General features: G+C 35.2%; 3 protein-coding genes and 1 long non-coding RNA gene across 6 annotated transcripts; 3 read left to right on the forward strand and 1 right to left on the reverse strand.

Annotated features, from left to right (window-relative positions):
• The first annotated feature begins 7,899 nt into the window (after positions 1-7,899).
• LOC101242210 (cytochrome P450 2B10-like) lies at positions 7,900-11,347 on the forward strand. Its single transcript, XM_026836581.1, has 7 exons — positions 7,900-8,849; positions 9,093-9,238; positions 9,631-9,733; positions 9,983-10,092; positions 10,220-10,341; positions 10,689-10,810; positions 11,110-11,347. Exons 1-7 carry the CDS (start codon positions 8,562-8,564, stop codon positions 11,314-11,316), a joined length of 1,098 nt encoding a protein of 365 aa, XP_026692382.1. The 5' UTR covers positions 7,900-8,561; the 3' UTR covers positions 11,317-11,347.
• A 157-nt stretch (positions 11,348-11,504) lies between these two features.
• Positions 11,505-12,271, forward strand: LOC113474702 (cytochrome P450 2L1-like). Its single transcript, XM_026836773.1, has 2 exons — positions 11,505-11,702; positions 11,936-12,271. Exons 1-2 carry the CDS (start codon positions 11,505-11,507, stop codon positions 12,269-12,271), a joined length of 534 nt encoding a protein of 177 aa, XP_026692574.1.
• Positions 12,272-12,357: 86 nt separating this feature from the next.
• LOC108949928 (G-protein coupled receptor GRL101-like) lies at positions 12,358-21,712 on the forward strand. 3 transcript variants are annotated; one of them, XM_026836580.1, is made up of 9 exons: positions 12,358-13,593; positions 13,746-13,875; positions 15,984-16,446; positions 17,159-17,278; positions 17,377-17,440; positions 17,967-18,099; positions 18,567-18,930; positions 19,230-19,574; positions 19,759-21,712. In XM_026836580.1, the coding sequence occupies exons 3-9, from the start codon at positions 16,085-16,087 to the stop codon at positions 21,287-21,289; spliced, it is 2,919 nt and encodes a 972-aa protein (XP_026692381.1). In that variant the 5' UTR covers positions 12,358-13,593; positions 13,746-13,875; positions 15,984-16,084; the 3' UTR covers positions 21,290-21,712. The 3 variants fall into 3 exon arrangements, with proteins under 3 accessions (XP_026692381.1, XP_026692380.1, XP_026692379.1); XM_026836579.1 differs by having other exon boundaries at positions 12,358-13,875; XM_026836578.1 differs by lacking the exons at positions 12,358-13,593; positions 13,746-13,875 and adding an exon at positions 15,412-15,498.
• On the reverse strand, positions 21,537-22,200 carry LOC113474658. Its single transcript, XR_003396344.1, has 2 exons — positions 21,971-22,200; positions 21,537-21,706 (listed from the first exon to the last, which is right to left on the reverse strand). It is a non-coding gene; the product is annotated as an uncharacterized LOC113474658 (long non-coding RNA).
• Positions 22,201-23,817: the final 1,617 nt, after the last annotated feature.

Raw genomic sequence — 23,817 nt, forward strand, 5'->3', positions numbered from 1 at the left:
ACTCATTCTATCAAGCTTACATTTAATATCCTTAAGATCAGAGTCNNNCATGCGAATAAACACATGTTCATATACGGACTCTGGTTAAGATTATATACACTGTCTGCTTAAAGTCGGTTACTTTGACGAACTGACTAAAAGCACTAAAACTAAACTGACGCGCAGACACAACACTTCTCCATTGAAGTGTATTTACTTGAATCTCTTTGCTTGAATGTAACTTTCAAGCGTAACCTCGTTCAGGGTCAATGGGTTTTGAGATTTTAAAAGATTTTTATGAGACACGACTAAGCTGAAATAAGTTTAGTGCGTAGTAAATTGATAAAGCATAGGTCACTTACTAACATCGTAGTTTAGCTTCCTTTTTCTTTCACTTGCCACGCAAGACAACGTATCTACAGTTTATATTGAAACTCGAAACAATATAACATGTATATATACCTAATAATAAAATTCACTCTTTTTTAACAAATAACAACGTTTCCCAGTCAATATGCGAATTCGTAAACAAAACAACACATAGAAGTTATGTTTTTAAAATTCGTATCAAACGTACATCCGCTTTTTAAACACAAGGTATATCATTTCATACGTTTATTGAACTGTCAGTTTGTACGTTTCGTGAATAAACATCATTTTCGCCTGCGTGTTATTTATTATGCTCTTGTCTAGCGACGCCGACGTGTTTTAAATTACATCATTTTATACAATTTTCGTTCTAGCTACGTTTTTAATGACGTTCGATTATTATGTTAAGGCAATACGGTTTTAGAATTCATTCATAATTTACCTACAAGCGTTATGTTCTTTTTGTAAATTAAGGTGATCATAGGAATTCACAGTTGCGCATGACTATATAGTTTATCTTTGCAACTATTATATTTTTGAGGTAAATTATCAATAAACCGGTAATAACTGCTATATACTCTTTCCTAAGTTGTAAAATTTTAAAGGTTTGTCAAAATATGGTGACTTTTGAAGAGTATCAAACAAAAAAGGCAAACTTTTACTTCAGAATTTTAACTATGGATGATTTCGCTGAAGCTCAACAGCTGGTTTTGACACATTATTCACCAAGGGAGCAGCTTAGACTTGCTTTAAATGTTCCACATAATGAGTTGAATGCTATTGATAGTTATAGAGTGGAGAGTTCCATTAAGCAAAAAGCCACAGTCGGAGCATTTGAAAGTAAAACTGGGAGATTGGTTGGCCTTCAAATGAACAAGCTCGTCACGCAAGCAGATAGTAACAAAACAGATCCGGAAATGGTTAAACTGGATGCTAAATATCCCTGGAGATCTTCAATCAGAAGATTAATGACAAAACTGTACTGCGTGGATCTGTTTCAGTTCTTTGGAACTGACCGGCTATTTTGGTTGCATATGTTAACTGTCCACGAAGACTTCACAAGACTAGGATTAGGACAGCAGTTAACTATGAACAGCGAAAAACTCGCAAAATACATTGGATACAGCATCATTGTCACTAAACCTACTTCTGCATATTCAACAAAACTGGTGAAGAATCTCAATTACTCTTTTACGTTTTCTTTGGACGTCCAAGAGTATGTGGATGACGTCACTGGGGAAAACCCCTTTAAAGCTATGACGTACCCACATAACATTCTCTCTCTATGTCATCGGCGACTTCTTGATTAGTGTTTAAAACACAAAATATATATATATAGTAGGATGGGAGAAGATGGGACACCTTTTCATTCCATTTTCTCGTCACATTTGGTAGTAAACAAAGAACATTCAAAGAATTATAAAACCGTATCCTCACGACTTCCATAAACCATTGTTAATTGTTTAAAACACGATCAGAATATTTGGATATTATGTGTTAAAGGTGTCCCATCTTCCCCCACAGTACTATATATAAGAGTGTCATCTCGAAAATACTAATATAGCTCATTCCTTTGCGACTACTTTGGTACCACATTAGGCCTAAATACGCTTACTTTTTTTCACTAGTCTACACAATCTATCTACCGTTATGTTAATGAACTTCCAACAAACCATCTAGTGTTCTGAGAGCTTGCCTGTATCACATATAAAAAAATCATGTGTAACATGTTACATGTTTAACATTTTTTTTCAAAAAATATTATATTATATATTTCTGCCAGCTAAGCCTGACCAATTTTATAAAACAGATAGTATAGGCTATTTGTTCCGATAACCTTAATATCAGCATGACAATATCATGTACAAATGGTACGCAGCTATATACTACGCATGCTACATCTACTGGAGAAGAACATTTAAAAAAATGCTAATCCTTCAAATGATTTTATTTGTGTATATTATCGTCGTTTTGTTAAACCTATTAGTGCTGTGGGGTAAAATGGGATACCGTTAGCACATATTATCCCATATTTTCTGATTGTATTTTGAACCAATTCTATTTGAGAGCAGTTATACTCACGTTTATATAACTCAGCAAATATTTTTTGTTTACTACCAAATGGTATGAGAAAAGAGATTGAAAACATCTCGCCCGCCTTAACCCACCCTACTATAGGAGCATTTTATGGTCCAGTATTAATAGAAAATCACAATTTGATTGGGTGTATCTTTATTGTAAAATAGTGCCTGGGTATTGTATATAGTATAATATAGTTAACGCTAAATAAAACACATAAATGTATAACTTTGCAGTTTTGTGTGCATGAGGACTAATCAAGTAGTCGTCGATGCCAAAGCGTAAGAACATTGTGCGGGTGCGTCATAGTTTTAAAGGGGTTTTCCCCAGTGACGTCATCCACGTATTCTTGGATGTCTAATGAAAACTCGAGAGTGTATTTAAGATTCATGAATATTTTTTTCGAATACGCAGAAGTGGGTTTAGTAACAATAAGATTATATCCGAGGTGTTTTGCCAACGTTTCGCTTTTTATAATCAACTGTTTTGCCAGTCCAAGTCTCGTAAAATCTTCATGTACAGTTAACATATAAACCCGGACCAATCGATCAGTCTTGTACAACTCAAACAAATTTTCGTCGCATAGTTTTTTCATTAACCGTTTCAGCGGTGTACGCCAAGGAAACGTTGCATCAACTTTAATCATTTCTTCATCTTCTTTTTGTTCCGTACCATCAGCTGTCTGCATAAGCAACGTGTTCATTTGGACACCCACTAATCTACCAGTCGCACATTCAAATGCTCCTACTGAAGCATTCTTATGCTGTAGATTGCTTTTGGTTCTTTGCTTATCCACAGCAATCAGTTCAGCGTGTGGAACTTTTAAAGCCATTCTAAGTTGCTCTCTTGTAGAATACTGCGATGCAATTAACTGTTGAGCTTCAGCCAAGTCATTCATGGTTAAACTTCTAAAGGAAAACTTTGCCTCTTTTATGTGGTACTCTCCCAAATTTATCATACTTTGACAGTTATGCGTTCTACTTAAAAACACTGACAGCCTAAGGCCTGGTCTATTAGCAAAAATATTGTAACGATTAACTTAAACTATAGCCTACGCCCTACACGATCCAAAAACTGAATATAGTATACTAGTCTAGCATGTCAAAACAGCGTGAGAGAGTTTGTACTCTGCACAGACCGGAAATAGGTCTTAGAGCATATTACTAAAGTATAAACAATAGTGCCAAGTACAGTCGTGCAGATAAACGATATACAGTATTTGCCTGTATAGCAGTAGCAATAGGTCGGCAAACCGTACCGTAAAAAGCGCCTATTTAAAACTGTACTTTTGCAGATTTGTACGAGTGAAACAATGCAATACTATACTCTCTTTGTTTGGTAAAACTGTCTAAACAGTATTTACTTAGTCTAAACGTTGTGCTTGGCGCTTTCGACTGCGGGCAACCCAGCGACGCCACACAATTTACAAAAACAAAACAGTCGATTTTAAAAACCGTCACTGCTATGTATCAACATATTACACTAACGCTTTGGTATACTATGGTATATCAAAGTCTATTTAAACATCAACTCTGCCCTGGACCTTATTATTTAGAGTAGGGCAATTTTTTTTGATATGTGATACAGGCAAGCTTTCAGAAAACTGTAAGATGGTTTATTTCTTTATATAACGGTAGATAGATTCTGTAGGCATTAAATGATGTCGCACAAAACACGGCAAAGTACATGAGAAATATCACGCAACCGAGAATGCTTATTAATGAAACGTACCAGGTGACAGTTAATTAAACGTACAAAATAACATATATAGGGTGGGAGAAGATGGGACACCTTTTTATTCTGTTTTCTCGTCCCATTTGGTATGAAACAAAAAAAACATTCAAAGAATTATTAAACTGTATCCTCACAACTCCCATAGACCGTTATTAAAGTTTTAAATTTAAAACAATATCAGGATATTTGGATATTATGTGCTAAATGTGTCCCATCTTCCCCCACTCTACCATATATACCCTGTGTTTGCAAAAGCGGATACGTTTAATAAACGTATTTTAACCACGTATAGGATTGTGAGCAATATTTGCGTATGCCATTTTTTGTTTTAGTATATTGTCATTTGTGCAACGAATATGGCTGAACACAGTACTTAATTAAACTGCATTCATCGATGAGAGCTAATAAATGTTGTTTGATGAAGTATTGGCCTAATCATTAGGCTCCGTCGTCATGATATTGTAAAACTATAAAGTCATGCCACGAATAGAAGAAATTAGCTCAAAACATACGTTTATAGCAAAAACTAAACCGATTATGCGGCGGGGACGCATTTACAAACGGTTTTCCTTCGCTAGCTTTATCTAAATATTCAGGAAGGTGAATGCTTCTTAAAACGGTGTAGTTAAGTTTCTTCCCGATTTTAAATGAGTGATTCGAACTAGTTAATGCCGTTAAGACATCATAACCGCACTTTAAAGCAAGATTTTGCGAAGCAATGTACAAATTAGTGCCTAAACCTTGCATAGCGTATGCAGAGTCGACTGCCAGCATGGAAGTAGTAAGAACTGTGTTTACTCCTAAGTCTTGAAATTGATTCCTGGTTATCTCATCCACTAACCGTGCAATGATACTTTGCCATGGATATATCATATCTGTAGTTTGATGGGTTTCGTATTTAACTTGTACTGAATTCAGTATAACCGCAACCAACTTATTTTTCTCTGTGTCAAAAGCTCCCAAGGAAGCATCATGTTCCAGAAGTTTCGGTACACGGTACCTGTCGATTTTGATCACTTGAGAAAGCGGAACACGAAGAGCACCGGTCAATTTTTCTTTGGGCGAAAAATAAGCCGCGACGAAATCTTGAACCATCATGACGTCATTCATTGATAATCGCCTGAAATTAATTGTCACGTTCTTAGATTGAGATAAGACATTGTAGGCCATTTTACTAAGCAGGTAACTTGTTGCAACTCGAATACAGTTGGTTATTGCTCTTGCCTGTTTGCTACATTACATGAAATGTACTCGACTTGGTTATGATATCATTTTCCCAGTTCTAACAAGGCTTTTGGAGCAGTTGTCACTTGCACAGTTAACTAAATGTGATTCATGCTTTGAATCCATTTCAATGCGATAATAGTATATACATAGACGACCTGGTGTATAATCATAAACTCTTGTTGTTAATTCACTGAAAACTAGTAAATTTCCTAGGTTATATATCTTTCATCGTTAATTTAGACATTTTAAAGTAACTCACTGTCGCGGGAAATTGGAAATCATATTAGTCACCGCCTACTAGAGATATACGACCAGGTAATTCACATTCTTGGTGCATATATTGCGAATATAAAACAGCGTTCAATTTCGATACACGTAAATATTTCAATTATAGAGTAGGGTGGGGGAAGATGGGACACCTTTTCATTGTATTTTTTTCTCCCACTTAGCAGTATACCAAGAATATTCAAAGAATTATTAAACCCTATCCCCACGACTCCCATAGACCGTTGTTAATTGTTTAAAGCACGATCAGGATATTGGGATATTATGTGCTAAAGGTGTCCCATCTTTCTCCACCCTACTATATTTATTTAAATTATACGGCATGCGCGCAGCCAAATAAAGCACATGGTTATTTATGATCTAGGTTTTAACAGTCGACGATATGAAACACAGCAAACAGTATTCGGAGGTTCGGCATCTGCAAAAGGTTTTGTTCTTGTTTCGGTATCTACGTAATGCAGAAGATCAACGCTTCGTAGCAAAGTAAAACCTAACTTGGTAAATATTGCAATAGCATGCTCACCACTCGGGTTGTTTACTGAATAATCACAACCTAGTTCCACACCCAAATTATTCATTTTCTCCGACAAAAATGTTCCTAGTCCTTGTTTTGCATAATTTGGGTGGACCGTAAGCAAATGAGGCGTAAATAATTTTTTTGCCCCCAGTTCTTCAAAAATGTTGTCACCTTCCAAATATTTAAGCATCCTAAAAATTTGTGCTGTCCATTCGAAAGTGGTTTCAAAGGGAGTGTCCTCAACTTTATTTCCCCCTTTTCCTTTAATTCGAGTTGAACCCAAAGAAACAGCAACCAAATTGCCAAGTTCTTTTTCATATACCCCGATCGAAGCGTTCTGTTTCAGAAAGTATCTTGTTCTTTCAGCAGTTATAGCAACAGCTTCTGCAAGAGGCGCTTTAGCCGCCTTTAACAAAACTGACCGTGCTACAAAATGTGCAGAAACAAATTTCTGAACCTCTTCTGAGCATTTGACTCCAATTCGTCGAAATTCGAAATTGCTGAATTTTGTCAAAGTCGAATTAAAAGTCATAGTAACAGATTCCTAAACTGTTTTATAAGCAAAGCCCAGTACAGAACTCAACCTCAAATTTGTAAAGTGATGTAACGCAAATTTGAGTTGTAGGTGGTTGAACCTTACTACAGCCTATATGTTGGTATCTCTGAATATAGCGTCACACCTTAATTACGCTCAAGGGGGTAAAAATAACGTAATACAAACCGAGATTTGTTTTTTTAATGGCCACAATGCAAGATATATTACCCATTCTATTAAGTCCATATTTGATGCACTTAAGACTATATTCACTGTCGACTAAATCGGTTGCTTTCACAAACTACACGCACTGAGCTGACGCGCAGACATAACACTACTCCATTGAAGCATAGTTCACTAACATTGTAGTTTAGCTCCTGTTTTCTCTCCCTCGTCATGCATGACAACTTACCTACACTGTATTTCGAAACGTGAAACAATATAACATGTAGGCTGCCTAATAAATTTCACTTCTCTTTAACCAGTAACAACGTTTCCGAGTCAATATACAACTTCGTAAATAGAACAACACACAAAAGTTATGTTTTTACAATTGGCGTTGCATGGATATTGTATTAAGATGGCGGCGGTTCTCCCAAACGGCAACGACAATCGAGACAGTTGCATTTATTAGTATATACAAGAGAGTTAAACTCTAATGAGTAAGCACGTACTAAAATAATTAGCATAATATTAGTTAACCCCTTACTACAACCGTGAACTTGGCCGGATCTAAACAGACCTGAAATAATTAAGAAAACGTTTTTTTTCGTCGTCATTTGTATAGGATTGGCTAAGCTTTGTGTTCCAGCTTTATTACTGCTTATAGTATAAACCTTGAAACAAAATTATAGTGTGATCAAGTTCATACATACGTAACTAAGAATTTAAGGTTCTGGTTTTGCCCCACTCTACTATATGGTGCATCCTTGCAAATAAAACACCCTTCACTTTCAATAATTCGTAAATATTTCAATTATATTTAGTTAAATTATAGAACGCACAAGCAGCCAAATAAATCACATGGGTATTTATGTTCAGGTTTTGACAGTCGACGATATGAAACACAGCAAACAGTATTCGGAGGTTCGGCATCTGCAAAAGGTTTTGTTCCTGTTTCGGTATCTACGTAATGCAGAAGATCAACGCTTCGTAGCAAAGTAAAACCTAAATTGTTAGATGTGTGTCATCGTGCATTTACAAACCAATAAACTTTCAACCAGACGAGGGCTTTTAAGCGAAACAAGGTTTTGTGTTTTGAAACGGAAATGACGTCAGTGATTCACTATTTTTTCGGGACGAAATAAATTACAATCGTGACATCGAATAGGGGAAACACGCTATTGTTACAATTGTAGGCTACATGACAGCTGCATTGTTACGTCACAGTGTTTTGTCTTTTCGCAAATCGTGCACGATTTTTCAAGGCACAACAGACCTTATTTTTTAGATGTTTTAAAAATCGTTCAGTAACAAAAGTTGGAAATTATTTTTTGATAAGTTTGTAATGTTTTCTAATTATGTAGAGTAAGTTGCGGGATTTTGTTTGGAAGCGCAAGATTAATTATGAACGTTTTCACTTAATTTCCAAGTCCCTTTTGGACCGCAAAAAATGCGTTAGAGAGTTTAAGAAAACTCTTAAAAACCTCGATTGTCTAATTATTAATATACTGTCCAGTCTAGCAAAGAAGTTGTCAGTGTTATTGAGAGTTTTTTGCTGCCATTTTTCAAGAAGCATTTATCCGTGTGTGCTGCTGATAAGAGAGATTTTGTGACTGTGCGGGTTATAGTCGCTAGTTCAAAATATTGCGTTTGTTTTCAACAGTATTCAAAATTATGCTTCCCGCATTTTTGGGGTCGTTGACCTCTAATTACGTCACTTTCTGTTTAACCGGGTTTTTTACCCTTGTTTTGTTTGTGTATTATTACTGGTGGAAGTTGCCCCACCCACGGTACCCACCTGGGGTAAGGGGAATACCCGTGTTGGGGGCTTTACCCTTTCTCGGTAAATCTGCGCATAAGGTGATCATGCGGTGGTCACGTGAGAAGTATGGACCTATAATGTCTGTGAGGTTCGGGCAAAAGGATTCGGTTGTTTTGAACGATTATGAATCCATTTATGAGGTTGGTTTAGGGGAAGACGGGATTACGATTATAGTCGGGTAGGGGAAGACGGGACACGTTTTCGTTCTTGTCCCATTTGGCAGTAAACAAAGAACATCCAAATAAATATAAATCCGTATTCTCATGATTCCCATAGACTGTTGTTAATTATTTAACACACGTTCAGAATATTTGGGTATTATTTGCTAAGGGTGTCCCGTATTACCCCATCCTACTATATGTAACAAAAAACTTGCCATATAGGCTTTGGTCAAACAAGGCCCAGCGTTTCAGACACGACCAAGGATTAAAGTAATCGAAGCCCACAGCAATGGCTACGGGTTTGGTTTTGCAGCGGGACATAAGAAATTTATGCAGGTTCGACATTTTACGGGAAAAGCATTACGTGGGTGAGTGTTTAAGTGGTCTGGGAATTACCAGAATTAGCCTATTATAGCCCAACATAGCATATGCACATTTTATTTTATATTGGTAAAGTCCCACAGAAAGGTATGCCATGGGACCTGGGATTTATGCCAGAATTCGCCCAACATAGTATATGCACATTTTATTCTATATTGCTAAAGTAAATTCCCACAGCAAGGAATGCCATGGAACCGGTGAATTAGACCAGAATTAGCCCATTATAGCCCTACATAGTATTTGCACATTTTATTCTATATTGCTAAAGTGAAGTCCCACAGCAAGGAATGCCATGGGACCTGGGATTTATGCCAGAATTGGCCCATTATACCCCAACATCAATAATAATATTTATTTTTTTAATGTTGGTTTGTTAAAGGTTGGGCATTGGAGGTCTTGCCTTGGAGGAACGGGTATCAGAAGTTGCACAAGAACTTGTTCTGTCTCTTCAAAAATTGGATGGAAAACCAACAAACCTAAGAGTGCGTATATAGTTCCTTTTTTTAAGTGGTCGATAATAAAGGTTGGATTAATTAAAATTAACCAACAGCAAAATGACATTGATTAAACATTATTTACTTCATTGGTTCATTAATTCAATATAAAATAATAAATGAAAGAATGTAATAAACTATCCACGTGGAGAAGGAAAACTGTATTGTTTCCTGCACATACATCCACAGTGGTGGCATTTAGTTTAGAGAATAAAGGTTGCAACCAAATATCCACAGATGTTGGTTGGAACAACTGTGGGAAATGTTATCGCGAGTATTGTCATCGGGAAAAAGTTTCATCCAAACGATAAAGAATTCCAGCGCTACATTCAACTAATCTTTGAAAGGTTAAACATAACTTAAAGTATATGTATTGAATACTTGTAACCTTTTTTACGAGTGGCGGGTGGGTTTTTAGTTAAAATTAACTATCGAAAGTGTCCGGGAACAGATATCATTAATTCCTGTGTTTAGTTTTGGTGATAAAGAAACGAAGAAGTATTTTCTAGTTTTGATTTATTTTTCATTTCTTCGTCATATTCCTCCATTCAAGAACGCTTGCAAGCAGTTTATCGCTGATCACCGTGAACAATATGGTGAGAGGTTTTCTTTGTTTGACTTTTGGTATAGTCGGATGGAACACCTTTAAATTCTATTTTCTTGCCCCGTTTAGTAGTAAACAAAAAACACTCAAAGAATTATAAAACTGTATCCTCACGACTCCCATTGACTGTTGTTAATTGTTTAAAACACAATCCATTTTCTTATTCTATTTAGTAGTAAACAAAGAACATTCCAAGAATTATAAAACCACATCCTCACGATTCCCATAGACCGTTGTTAATTGTTTGAAACATGATCAGAATATTTGGATATTACGTGCTAAATATGTCCCTTTCCCTAATCTGCTTTAAAATTTAAACAGTTACGTGTGGTGTTTCAGATTTTTGTCGTAAAGAGATTGAAGAACACAAGAATAACCTTGATGTGAATAAACCAAAGGATTATATCGATGCCTTTCTTATTGAGATGAAAAAATACTCTCCTGAAAACTCTTGGTTCCATGTAAGTTGGTACAATATTTCGAAATCCCATTCCTGCTGTACGTGGAGTTAAGACATACATGTGAATATGTGGTCTTAAGACTTGCAAACATGTAATGTGTAGAATAAACCAGAAACACCCAAAGACATGCTGTTGTTGATACTTGAAAGATTTGAGAGAACTGTGCAGATTATTATTTTTTTACAACTAATTGCTTGAAGTACCTGTTGTTTTATTCTTTTAGCTTTTAATAATAATAAAAGATGACCACAAAAAAATTAACCAGCAGAAATTTAAAACTGTTTGAAATTTCATTTTAGGAAGAATCTCTCAGGGTGTGCGTGGCTGATCTTTTTTATGCTGGTACAGAAACAAGCACAAGCACGATACTGTGGGGGATGATTGCACTTATCAATTACCCAGAAATACAAGAGAAACTTCATAAAGAAATAGTCAATGCAACAGGTGAGCTCATTCACTGCTTACATTTTATTTACAAACTTCCGGTGTCGTGGCAAAGTGGTTAGCGCGCTTGCCTGTAACCCAGAGGTAATAAGTTCAAGCCTCGTCGCTGCTACAATTGTTGGCATATGTGTCCTTAGGTAAGACACTTAACGGCAATTGCTTTAACCTAGTAGTCACTAATGGGTTGTCCAAATTATTAGCCAACATAAAAAAAAAGAAAAATTCCAAAAAAATAATTACGCACATAGTAATGTATGACTGGCAAATAATTGCAACTTATTATTCAGGTGAAGAACTTCCAAGGTTGGACCACAAGGATGAGCTTCCATTACTCCAAGCCTTTATACAAGAACTTTACCGCTGTATGGCCCTTATACCACTAGGTATTCAACACCAAACTACGAAGAATGTGGATATTTGTGGATACTGTATACCCAAAGATACAGTGGCAAGTATAACATACATATGTTATGCATGAGTGACATTTATGTAACATGACTGATATCTGTGTATGCTGCTACCCTGCATACCGTAATATTAGAAATGGATCTTTCAGTAAAAATAGTAGTTTTTTTTCACTAACTCTTCGTCTGGGATCCGGAAAGGCGTTATCAGGTTAATGGGATTTAATGGAAGATTATTTCTAATAAAAAATCCCAATTTTGATGTAATTTTTATCAGGTATTTACGAACATCCACGCTGTGCACCACGATCCAAATATCTGGAAAAATCCGAGCGAGTTCAACATTTATCGCCATATCGACGAAGAGGGAAAGTTCATTCCTTCCAGAAAAGTGATTCCGTTTGGAATCGGATGCAGATCCTGTCTTGGTGAGAAGTTAGCAAGAATTGAGATTTTCCTCTTCCTTGCCAACATCATCAAAAGGTTCGAGGTCCGTCCTGATCCTGATAGCGAACCTCTTCTTCCAATAGACGATGGAATCACTGGTTTTGGTTTTTTGCCCTTTCTCTTCAAAGCTGTGGTTCTTCCACGTACAAATAAAGGAACTCAGTAATAATACCCAAGGTGTTTGAAAATTGTGGTAGTATTTAGTACATTTTTCCTTAATTAACTTGTTTTACTATATCTTTTACAGGGAGATTCATAAACAGCAGATAAAGTTCAGTGTTATCGTGTCATCTTCATTTATTATTTAATGCATTATTTAAGTAACCTTCCACATATTGCACTGTATAAATAAATCCATATCTCAAATAAACAATGTATATATAAAGATTAGTTGCTAAACCCTCGGCATAATGCTGGTTTTAGTTAAAATACCAAAGATCAAGTTTCCGTCTACAGATACAAGATTTATGTAAGAAAGGGGGCAATTGAAAATATATATGTCCGACTAGAATGTTCCAGCGATTATAAACAACTCACAGTGTAGTCGGAATTCTGTTGTTGTTGCTATACAGTAGAGTCTCTATATAAACATACATATACAGATGGGATGTACACACTGAGTATGTGAAATAGGTGATAATGAAAGCTTCGCGTTAATACGGACAAGTTCTATATCCTCTAGCTTGGCCGAATCTCACAACTTAGATGCAAGCAGGAAAACTCAGTTTTATTGAATAATGATTTTACTTCAGTCTCTGCGCTTCTTAAAGGCGAAGTCGAATCACGAGTATTGTTTTTTTGGACAACACAATAAATAAAAAAGGTGATAATTACAATGTAGATCGTGACAATAGGGACAACGATTCACGCAACCAATCTGAAGACATTTTGACGTTCAACAATGGTCTGAATCAAATATCTGAATAAGATTTACGCTGATACGTCTGCAGCCGGCGACGTACAATTACGCCCTAGGGCCTGGATTAAACTATTTGACTGGCTCTGCGCCGTTTTAACTAAAGTAGCATGTGACAGAAAGATCACCTTGAAACTTTTATTTCTATATCAAACTATAAAGAAAATACATCAGTAACTAAGCTAATGGCTTGTTGTATAAAAACTCTTTGGCAAGAGAATTATTCTTCGGTGGCAAAATTCGAATAAATTGTATTTTTAAAAAGCTGCATTTTCCGCAACAGTATTAGTTTGATGCACTATACACCACTGTTGCAAATGATTTAGTAGTCCTAGTGATGTTGCATAATGTAGCATGTACCATCAGTATAATGTTTAGTATAAGTTAAATACCTTATTTTTACCGATACAGTAACTAACTCTGGATGTTATATTTGGCGCAGGTTTTTCTACTTCTGATTTTAAGTACTCTAGAGCTTTCGTGCTACGTTCACCCAGTGAGTGTTTTAAACGCCCGAAGTCTCATGGCATCAAATGTTTCTACGATGCAATTTAAAGAATCGAAAACTCATGGTAGGCCAAATATTACACCAACGTGTGAAAGACTGGAAAAGTTTTACACTGAACTAAATATGATAATAGGGGTTTGGTGACCTGCTTTAATAAAAATAAATAAATTATTGTTGCCAGGTGTATTATAATAATAAATATTTCATTTCCGACAGATTTTCATATTAAACCAACCAGAGTTTTGACGTCGCGTACAAAAAAAGCCTTTATCCAAAAAATGTAATTTTTAAAGAACATCTGTCAAGTTTTAAAGTCCTAGATTGAAGTTAAAGATGTAGCAGTTGGGTAGGTGTTTTGCTTTCGATTTTGTTTATCAGTTTTGGTTTATATAATGTGGGTTGGGGCAAGATGGTCCATGTTTCCATTCTATTTTGTCGTCCAAATTGGTTGTAAACTAAGCATATTATTTGAAATGAGAATATATTTATAAACACAATTCTCACTTCTTAAGAGCATTGTAAATTGTTCTAAACTGTTTCTACGGAATATTATGAGCATTTTACCCAATGATCAGTTTTACAATTTTATTGCAAAATGATTTTTTTGTGGCTAAGAAAACTTGGGATGTTTTACAGGCCTTAAGACAAGGTGCCCATTACAAAAGATTTTGGTTAATCGGATTATATTTAATCGTCTACATATATGGATTACTGAAGTCATTATATTCGTTTCTGTCTGTTTTAACAAAACTGTTGTCGCACCAATCTAGTATAATAATATTAACTCTTTATTTTCTCTTTGTTACTGTAACAAAAAATAGGAAGAAATGCAAAATAACATGAGAGCACAATTTAGCAACAAAACAAACACCGTCGGTTCTTAAAATGCACTTAACAGTTAAAATATGTTTAAAATAAATGGAAAAAAGTGTGATCCTTGCAAAAAAAATAACTTTCAATGAACAAAATATATACAATCAATTTGGTTAAAATAAATTTTTAATGTGTATAAATCCATAAAAGGTTTAAAAATCTGATTACTTTTAAACTATTTATCTTTATTGCTTTGAAGAGAAACAGAAATACATTCTTCATTTGATCGTGTTCACTACATTTTTACATTTCCTGTCAGTAACATGTCCTTGATATTAGGCCATTTAACCAGTTTACATGTAAATCAACGGAGAGTTTCTTATTAGTTGACAAAATTAATCTAAACGTTCACTCTTTAAATACAATTATCGGTTTCGGGTTAAGAAACATGGGGACCAGTTCCAAATATTGCTTAAATAGGGCGAAATGTCGGTTTTAAATGACCGCCCATGTGCCTGTAATATGGGATAATTACGCGTTACTTTTATGATTAGTTACAATTGTCGGCTGTAGTTACCTTGATAAGGTAGTCGGAAAAATAAATTGAAACGGTTTCCTGAATGACTTAGAAAAATACCGGAAATTGTTAATAAATTCAAGGGAAAACGCCACGCTCTTCAAAAAGCGAGTAGCACCGAAAGTTCCATCACATTAGTATGACAGCTTTTAAAAATAGGAAAAAAGGTAATTAAGGTAATCTACATAAAAGTAATTAGGAATTATATTAATATTATTGTTTATAAATATTAAAGCTTAAGAAAATATGCACCAGCAAATTTAATTTTATTAAGCCCTAAATTGTGGTTAAAAATGATTAATAAATTATATTAAAGTCTTTTCAGGCCCCTATAGCTTGTCACTTCCATACAGGGTGTAATTATCTTTAATAATTACCAGTCCTGTTGGTCAGGTCTAACATATAGAATCCGGTCATGATATGAAAGAAAAACTTTGGTCTGTACCAGTATAGACATACAACAGGAAGGGAACAGACCAGATAGTTGTTTAGTCGAAATAAAGTATAGTGCTTCAATGGCTTTATCAAGCTATATATGCATTTTTGTGCTGTGGATCATATGCATTTCAACGTGTTTCGGTAAATAAATAAGACCTATAGAAGTTAATTAAAAAATAATGTTTAAAATACTTTAAAGTTAGCAGTATTTCTGCCTCTATTTAAAGTTTTAGTGTTAAATGAATAAATTGATTTTATTTATCTTTGCGTGATGGGCAACAACAGTCGTTAACACCAGTGTCATGTTTCATACACCTCATACTCGCTTACAAATAAAATAATTTTATATATAACTTTGTTTTGTGGGGAATATTTTTTTGGACTTTTTATTGTATGGCTGACAATTTACACAACCCATAAGGGATCATGGGTTAAGAGCTAGTGTCGTTAAGTGTCTCGGACAAGGACACGCACGTCCACAATTTCAGCTGTGTCAAATAATAAAGCCTGCATCCTTTAGGCTAATAACGTCATGCTAAACAATGTGCCACGCGTTTCTTTGTATGTCTGTATTAGAACCTGTACAGTAGCATCAGCAAATTAGTTTAAATGTATTTTCCTAACAGGTCAGCAAGACACTCACCATCTAGACTGCGCGTTATACAAATGCAATTCAAGCAGTGACTCGAACTGCGACACTGTCGGCAGATGCAAAAACAATTTCCGCATGTGCTGCGACAGACTGTGCCACCACAAACAAGATGTATGTCCGACTACCCTGTTAAGAAACGGAAACGAAACATACACGAACTACGTACAGAACTTGAACGAATCGATGTACAGAAACCACCTGGAACAAGTTAAAGCACTTATCACTCGATATGCAGCAGAACGAGAATGCTGGCCAGAAAATAAATGCTTGAACCAAACTACATGTCAATCTCAATACCAGCAATGCGAGAACGGGCAGTGCGTCAGCTTTTTATCGGACTGTGTGATGTTTTGGGAGACTCAAACTTACATCCACGATAATCCAAACATAACTTGTTACCCAGACGAGCTCTGCTTTAGAAACAACTGCAAAACAAAGTAAGATATGACTTGTAAAAATGTCCGCGAATCTGACTCTGATGTTCATATAGTTGAACGATTCTTGTATAGTAAAGTACAGTAACACGTTTTGGTAGCACCAGAGTGGTTACGTTTTCGTAGCCCCAGATTATTAAAGTAGAACATCTTCTGTTTTATTTTAATTGACTGAATAGTTTGTCTCTATACTGGGCTGTACCCTATACAGAAATAATTAGTAGTTTTAAAATATGGATATAACACTAAAAATTGACCAAAAAAGGAACATTTTTATTTATATCTTAATTTAATTTTTTTTATTTTGAATTTACCTATTTTTACAATACTGTATTTTTACAGTAACAATGGAACTTTTTCCAGTATTGTTGGATATAAAATTTAAAACTGTATCCAAAACATGCTAAATGTTTTTTTTTTATATCTCAAAATTACATTTGTGTTTTGAATTTCCTTTTTTTAACAGTATATACTGCTTTTTTACAACTTTGATTTATATAGCCCTAATTAATGTTTTAATTAAATTTAAGATTTTTTTATATAAACGCATGTATTCTTGTACAGTTACAATTTTTAGCAGTATTGGTTCAAAAAATGATTTTTTTTTTCTAATTTCACCAACTCTGATTTAATTCACATTTTAATCCGATACAAGATTTATGCATATATATATAATTAATCAGATTGCATTTTAAACGCATTTATTTTTGTACAGTTATTGGATGTGCGATGATGGAGAATGTGTCCACGAACATGTAGTTTGTCGAGGAGGCAACGATTGTGGGGATGGGAGCGATGAAAAATATTGCAGTGGGAATTGTTTTCCGCCGTTCCGGTAAAATTTTGTTTTAAAAATTTTTTTTTGATTTTTTAATTTGTGAAATTTTAAAGAAAATTTTAAAAATATTTTAAGTTTAATGTTTTTTTTTTCAGGTGTCAGAATGATACTTGTAACCTGGGGTATACAGCGTGTTCAAATGGGGAATGCATATTACAGGTTAGGCTGGCTGTAATATTCGTTAGCATCATTGGTGGGCATTATGATTTTATATACTTTCACTGCACAGTACATAACTACGCATAAAGTTGCAAAATTTGTAAAAATATACAGTTTTTCTTGTACATTTTTCCAAAATTTTGCAAACACAGGCTCAGTGTTTTAGAAAAAAATGAAGAAAAAAGATTGTTAAAACTACCTTTTAAATTAGAAAAAAAAGTGTTTGATTTAACCTAATGGTCCCTCTTATGGGTTGTCTAAATTGTAAGCCATACACTATAAAAAAAGGAAAATATATTAGACACAAAGTTGTATAGGCTACTCTGTATCTTGCACAGGGTGTATGAAACATAACAACTAAGTTATAAACGACTGCTGTTGCTTCGCCACATGAAAATAAAGTTTTTTAAAAAAGCGACCATGTAAAAAAAAGGTTTTAAAAAAAAATCCGCAGCGTGCTTCGTCACGTAAAAATAAAGTTTTTTTAAAAAATAGTAAATTACCAAACTTTTTCACTATTTCACAGGAACAAGTATGTGATACACTTATAGACTGCGCTGATGGCTCAGATGAAGTGAACTGTTCAGGTTCATGTTGGCCAGAGTCAGCATGTAATTCAGATCTTACTTGTAAATCGGGTTATTTTGGCTGCGATAATGGTAAGTAATCTAGGATATGTGGCTTATATAGTATAGTGGAGAAAAAGGCCCAAATTACCTCAAACTTTTGGTTTTCTTTGACGATTGCAATAAAATGAGTTTTTATAAAATGAGTTTTTATTTTGTATTAATAACAATTATGACAAGAGGAAAATTGTTGGTTTTATATATTTTTTTTAAAACTTTCTTAAAAAAAAATTTTGTACTTTTAAATCAATAATTTAATTGAGATAGAATAGATTTTAAAATCAATTCTATCTCAAAGTTAACATTAGCAAGTAAAAAAAGCATGGGAAACTTAAAAAACAATTGCAAAGCTGGTCTTAATCCAAGGTTTCCTGGTGTGTATTGAAGATGGACCTCATCCATACAAAATAGAACTGTCAAATTTATTCAGTTTTAACTTTCAATTATTGGCTGTGGCAGTATAGCTCAGTTTTTCAAATTTAAATATTTTTTGAACACAGGCAAATGTATCGACGACTCTAACGTATGTGACATGAGAAGAAATTGTGACGACGGCACAGATGAAATTCGAGACTGGCACGGTTTTAAATGCGTTTTAGGAAAACATTTCGAAACATGTGTCCTGCCACAAGAACAAGCATTCGACACCGTTGTCAGGTGCCGCGACCACGCTGACAAGTGCCATACAAATGGGACGTGTACCTGTTTTACCTGCCTAGACCAAAAGTTGATAATATCGTCAAAGCAGCAGTGTGACGGAATTATCGACTGTTACGATATGTCGGACGAGTGTTTTTGTTTCGAGGAAACGGCAGCTGAGAAAAAATGCAACTCTGTGTGTCTTCATAATAACAACAATAACAGGTAGTTTATAAATTATAAAAACAGTAAAATGTGTATAATTCTATATGGACGAGGTCCTACTGCGCATTGAAAGTTTTTAATATGTCATAATAATTTCAACAATTAAAAAAAAAAATTAAAAATGTTGAAACCTATTTTCTTAGAAATAGTAAAAATTCAAAACAAAAAAAAATTACAATTATTTTTCTATTTTCGGGTAAAAAATCATTTTTAAATCCAAGTTAAGTTACGAATCATTGCAATAAAATTCCTACCATGCTCCACAACAGTTTTTGTAACAAACATATTTTTACATTCAGCATACAGAACTCGGACAGTTGTGCTTGCGAAACCGGCATGTTCGACTGTGGAGATGGAAACTGCTTAACTACAAACCTAGTATGCGATGGTACACCTCAATGCCCAAATCAAATAGATGAAATAGACTGCGCAACACATTATATGAGCACTATGAAAATGACTGCTTGTCCTGGGGACGTAAACAATAACAGTCTCATACAAGCCGTGATGTGCGACGGCAGGCCTGAGTGTTTTGACTTGTCCGACGAATGTGATGGAAGCTGCAATGTAACCGCCCCGTTTTGCAACATAAGGACGATGTTTAATTCTAGAAACGGACCGTTCGAATTTCTTTGCAATACTTTGTAAGTTAACAAATTATTTTTTTATTAAAAAAATAATAAATTACTATATTTGAACAACTTTTATATTAATAATTTTTTTTTAAAGTTGTGTTTTTGCAGTTTTAAGGTATGTTTTAACACTTTTTATTTATTTTCGCGATTTTTTTAAGTATATAATGTTTTTAACTTTTTTATATTTTTACAGAATTCTTTACTTTGATGTTAAGGCGATATGTGACGGAAAATGGAGCGACTGTGTTCCTCGAATTGACTCCGAAGAACTAGGCTGCCCTGCCCGACACTATTGCCAGAGTGGAGATTCCATTAGCATTGATAAAAACTTGCTCTGCGACGGGGTTTCTCAATGCGATGACAAGTCGGACGAAACAAACTGCACTGATCGGTTTTTCTGCGAAAACGGTACCCCATTTTCGGTCCCAATGTCCAAAAAAATGGACGGGATAGCCGATTGTACTGATATGAGCGACGAATGCCCTAAAGAGCTGGACGAAAACGTCTTCTCGTCCCGAAAAGATCTACTAGGGTCCGCCATTTTTCGCGCTACGACCTGGATTTTTGGAATAGCTGCAATAGTTGGCAACAGCGCTACTTTTATCTACGCAGCTAAAATTTTACGGAACTTTAAATCCCTCAACCCGATAACAAAGATAAATTACATTCTACTGATCAACCTATCTGTTGCTGACGGTCTTATGGGAATTTATTTAATTATATTGGGAGCAAAAGGCCTCCAGTTTTCAGGGAATTACTGCAGATTTGACAAATCTTGGCGCACAAGCTCGCAATGCTCAAGTTTAGGGAGCCTCGCGCTAGTATCTAGTGAAGCAACAATCTTCATTCTAGCTTTTCTTGCTACGTTACGCTTATGCTCGATTCTAAACCCTTTAAAAACAAAGAGAACATCGACAAAATTCCCAACTATATGCATTGGAGTGGCTTGGGTGTTATCTGTTTTTCTCGGCACAATTCCGCGATACCCAGCTCTTTCGGACTACTTCAGTTCTGCTGTATGGATGCCCACGAAACTGACAAAGTTTGACACTCAAAACAAAACGACCATGGAAACTTTTGTACAGCGACTTTACGTTGCACAAAACACAACTCAGGCACCTCCTGCCTCCTTATCTTGGCTTGCCATGGAAAGTTATATTGACCAAAACTACCCAGATGTTAAAATAAAGGGCTACTTTGGCTATTTCAGCGACAACAGTGTCTGCTTGCCAAAGTTTTTTGTCTCCCCGGGCGAGCCTGGTTGGGGTTATTCAGTCATAATCATTCTGTTTAACTTTTTCATGTTTGTCTACATCTGCGTCGCATACTTAGTCATTTCAAAAGCTACTTCATCTCCGACTATTAGACGACATCGCTCGAATCAACTACAAAAGATGCAAATGAGAGTAACTCGGCTGGTTTTGACAGATTTTGCTTGTTGGATACCAATCTGCATCATGAGTTTTCTACAACTCGGTGGGGTAGAGATACCAAACCAAGCGTATGCATTCAGCGCTGTCATACTCCTGCCTATTAATAGTGCGTTGAATCCTTTACTGTATTCTGACATCACTTATAAAAAGTTCAAAAACTTTTTCGCATCTCCGAAAAGAAGAGGGAAAGTCGTCAGCGTCGTGCAGTGCCGGAAGTCGGAGCAAGATCGCTCCTCCAATGAGGAAGATGGAGCAAAAGCATCGGAGCAAACGGAAGAGCAACAGTTTTGATTTTTTCGCAAATATTAAAACTGAACAAGTTATTTTACCAAAAAAACAAAAACGTGCTTTAGAAGAGTGCTCTTCAAGGGGGCATTTAAATGTTTTTAATGTTTCGAATGTAAATTAATTTAGTCGCAGTTCTAATAATGTGATACTTATGTTAATTTATACGTGTATATACTTTATATGTTAATCTGAATTGCAAATAAAATCGGGAAATTACCCCAAAAAAAGAAGAGAAATCTTGAAAACTTGTATTAGAACATTTTATTTGACAAGTTTAAAAAAATCCCGAATGTTTATATTTCGTGGAATGCTGTTGGGTAACGAAGAAAGGGGTCGATTTTACACCAAAGTTCAGATAGTACGAGCACCGTCCTAGAATTTCTGCATAGTAGACTCAGACTGGTCCAGTGTCGCGAAAATCTGGTTCTCATCGGCACATGCGTAGAGCGTAGACACGGTACATTTTATCAAAAATATTTAAACCTGGCTTGGAACTAATTATATATATACACGTTTTTATGTAGTTTATTCTATTTAATGTGAAAATGTAGGTTTTGTCCCCTTTTTTGTTGTTGACGACGTGTAAACGGTAGTGGCCACTGGTTATACGTCATAATGTATAAGTTAAGTTAAAATACAGCTTAAATTACTATTAAAAAGATAAATTCTAAAACATAAACTTACGAAAAATGTCGCATCCAACAAGTGTTATTTTAGTCGGAACCAGAGTTCTAGATTCCTCATATAATAAGTTATAAATAGCCTGTGGGAACCAGTTTTCTAGGAGAACCAGATTTCTGCGACATCGGCGACTATCATCAGATTTCCCTAACGTATGTGCTCAACACTGAAACGATTCATTAGCAGTTTATTAAATCCGGTTTAAAGTTTAAACAAACTTAAAACGATTCATAGCAACCTAAAAAAACAAACAAAAAGAGAGTTAAAGTCAACTTAAACGCGCACTCTAACTAAACTGCAGTACAAATGGCAAGTACCACACGCAAACTAAGTACCGTGGCAAATTAGGAAATACGAGAGAAACGTAGGGATGTTGATTAGGAGCGGCGCGTAACAATAATAAGAAAGAAGGAATTCACTACAAACACGTACATTAAAAATTCGTTTTATTATTAGACGAATAAACGATCTGACGAAAACATTGATAACACCAGCGTGCTTTTGTTAGCAGGCTTGTATTAAAAATGCGAATTTTTGCTTTATATTAATCTATGTTGTGTCCATTTTTTTTGAAAATTCGTGTGTCATGTTTAAATTTATTTAATTTTTTTGTTTATGTTTTCTTCATGTCCATGTAATTAAAAATTGTACGAAACATGGCGAAAATTAAAAAAAATGGACATATACAATTTTTTTTTAACTAATTCTGTTTTCTTCGACCTATCTTTAATATCTTTTCTTGTCACATTTGGTAAAAACACAGGACATTTCCAGAGTTATATAACCGTAGCCCCGCTACTCTAATAGAGCTATGTCAATTGTTAAAAACATAGAATTATGGAATTTATGTGCTAACGGTGGAATTGTGGTTCTTTATTTGCCGTAGGAATTTCTATCCGCAGGGCTTTTCGTAGATTGGTGCGATACGCCTAGTCGCACAGGTTTAACTATAGAGTAAGTCCGTATACAAATAAATGTATAATATAGGAAATTTATCCTCGCGTGGTAGGCAATGACAGACGTTATAACACGGATATTCTGTTATACACACTTTGTGCCGTTTACGAGTTACCACTGATGTAAGTTTTTGCGTAATTAATTTTGAGGTTTTTTTTGTCTAATGTATAGTGGAGTGAGGGAAGATGGGACACCTTTGGTACATAATATCTAAGTATCCTAATCGTGTTTTAAACAACTTACAACAGTCTATAGGAGTCGTGAGGGTATAGTTTTATAATTCTTTGAATGTTCTTTGTTTACTAATAAATGGGACGAGAAAATACAGGAAAAAGGTGTCCCATCTTCCCCCACCGCACTGTATGACCAACAGAGTATTTCAAGCTGCCTTGTCAAAAAAATACTGCTAAAACACTAATTACATAGACGCGAAATTACGTTAGATGTTATATTTTCAGCAAGTTATGTTTTTATTATTACCAATTTGTTGTGCATTCGTAAGTGTTGCAAAATTTGTGAACGCATACGTAGATTTAAAGGGCGCTTTCTAATTTTAAATTCGCCCCTTCAAATTTCTAATGTGGGATTTTAATTTAAAAACTTGCCAATTCCTATTTCTAACGTATATTTTAAAACCGAGTTTTACTGGAATACTGAGCGGTTAAACCAGTACCATGACGCAGATTTAATTCAGCGGTGCGTGTAGATCGGACATCAGTTCAGTAGCACGCCTTGATCACGTAGGCATCACGTGTATTCGGGGTTATTGCAGGTCATGCATATTATCATGTGGGTTTTCAAACTTGATTTACGCTAAAAAAAACTAATTACACTGCTAAGCATCGTGTCAATTTCAGTGTTGTTTAAAATACATTGAAGTGGTAATGCGTACT

Source organism: Ciona intestinalis, chromosome 11, assembly GCF_000224145.3.
Source record: "Ciona intestinalis chromosome 11, KH, whole genome shotgun sequence".
NCBI lineage: Eukaryota > Metazoa > Chordata > Ascidiacea > Phlebobranchia > Cionidae > Ciona > Ciona intestinalis.

Excerpts from the sequence above, each read along its gene's own strand:
- LOC101242210 (XM_026836581.1), top strand. The coding sequence starts at position 8,562 with ATGCTTCCCGCATTTTTGGGGTCGTTGACCTCTAATTACGTCACTTTC. Across the intron at positions 9,734-9,982 it reads GAAAACCAACAAACCTAAGA|ATGTTGGTTGGAACAACTGT; the intron begins GTGCGTATATAG and ends AAATATCCACAG. Across the intron at positions 10,811-11,109 it reads CTGAAAACTCTTGGTTCCAT|GAAGAATCTCTCAGGGTGTG; the intron begins GTAAGTTGGTAC and ends ATTTCATTTTAG.
- LOC113474702 (XM_026836773.1), top strand. The coding sequence starts at position 11,505 with ATGTATGACTGGCAAATAATTGCAACTTATTATTCAGGTGAAGAACTT. Across the intron at positions 11,703-11,935 it reads GTATACCCAAAGATACAGTG|GTATTTACGAACATCCACGC; the intron begins GCAAGTATAACA and ends AATTTTTATCAG.
- LOC108949928 (XM_026836578.1), top strand. The coding sequence starts at position 15,435 with ATGGCTTTATCAAGCTATATATGCATTTTTGTGCTGTGGATCATATGC. Across the intron at positions 17,279-17,376 it reads AATTGTTTTCCGCCGTTCCG|GTGTCAGAATGATACTTGTA; the intron begins GTAAAATTTTGT and ends TTTTTTTTTCAG. Across the intron at positions 18,100-18,566 it reads TTATTTTGGCTGCGATAATG|GCAAATGTATCGACGACTCT; the intron begins GTAAGTAATCTA and ends TTTTGAACACAG.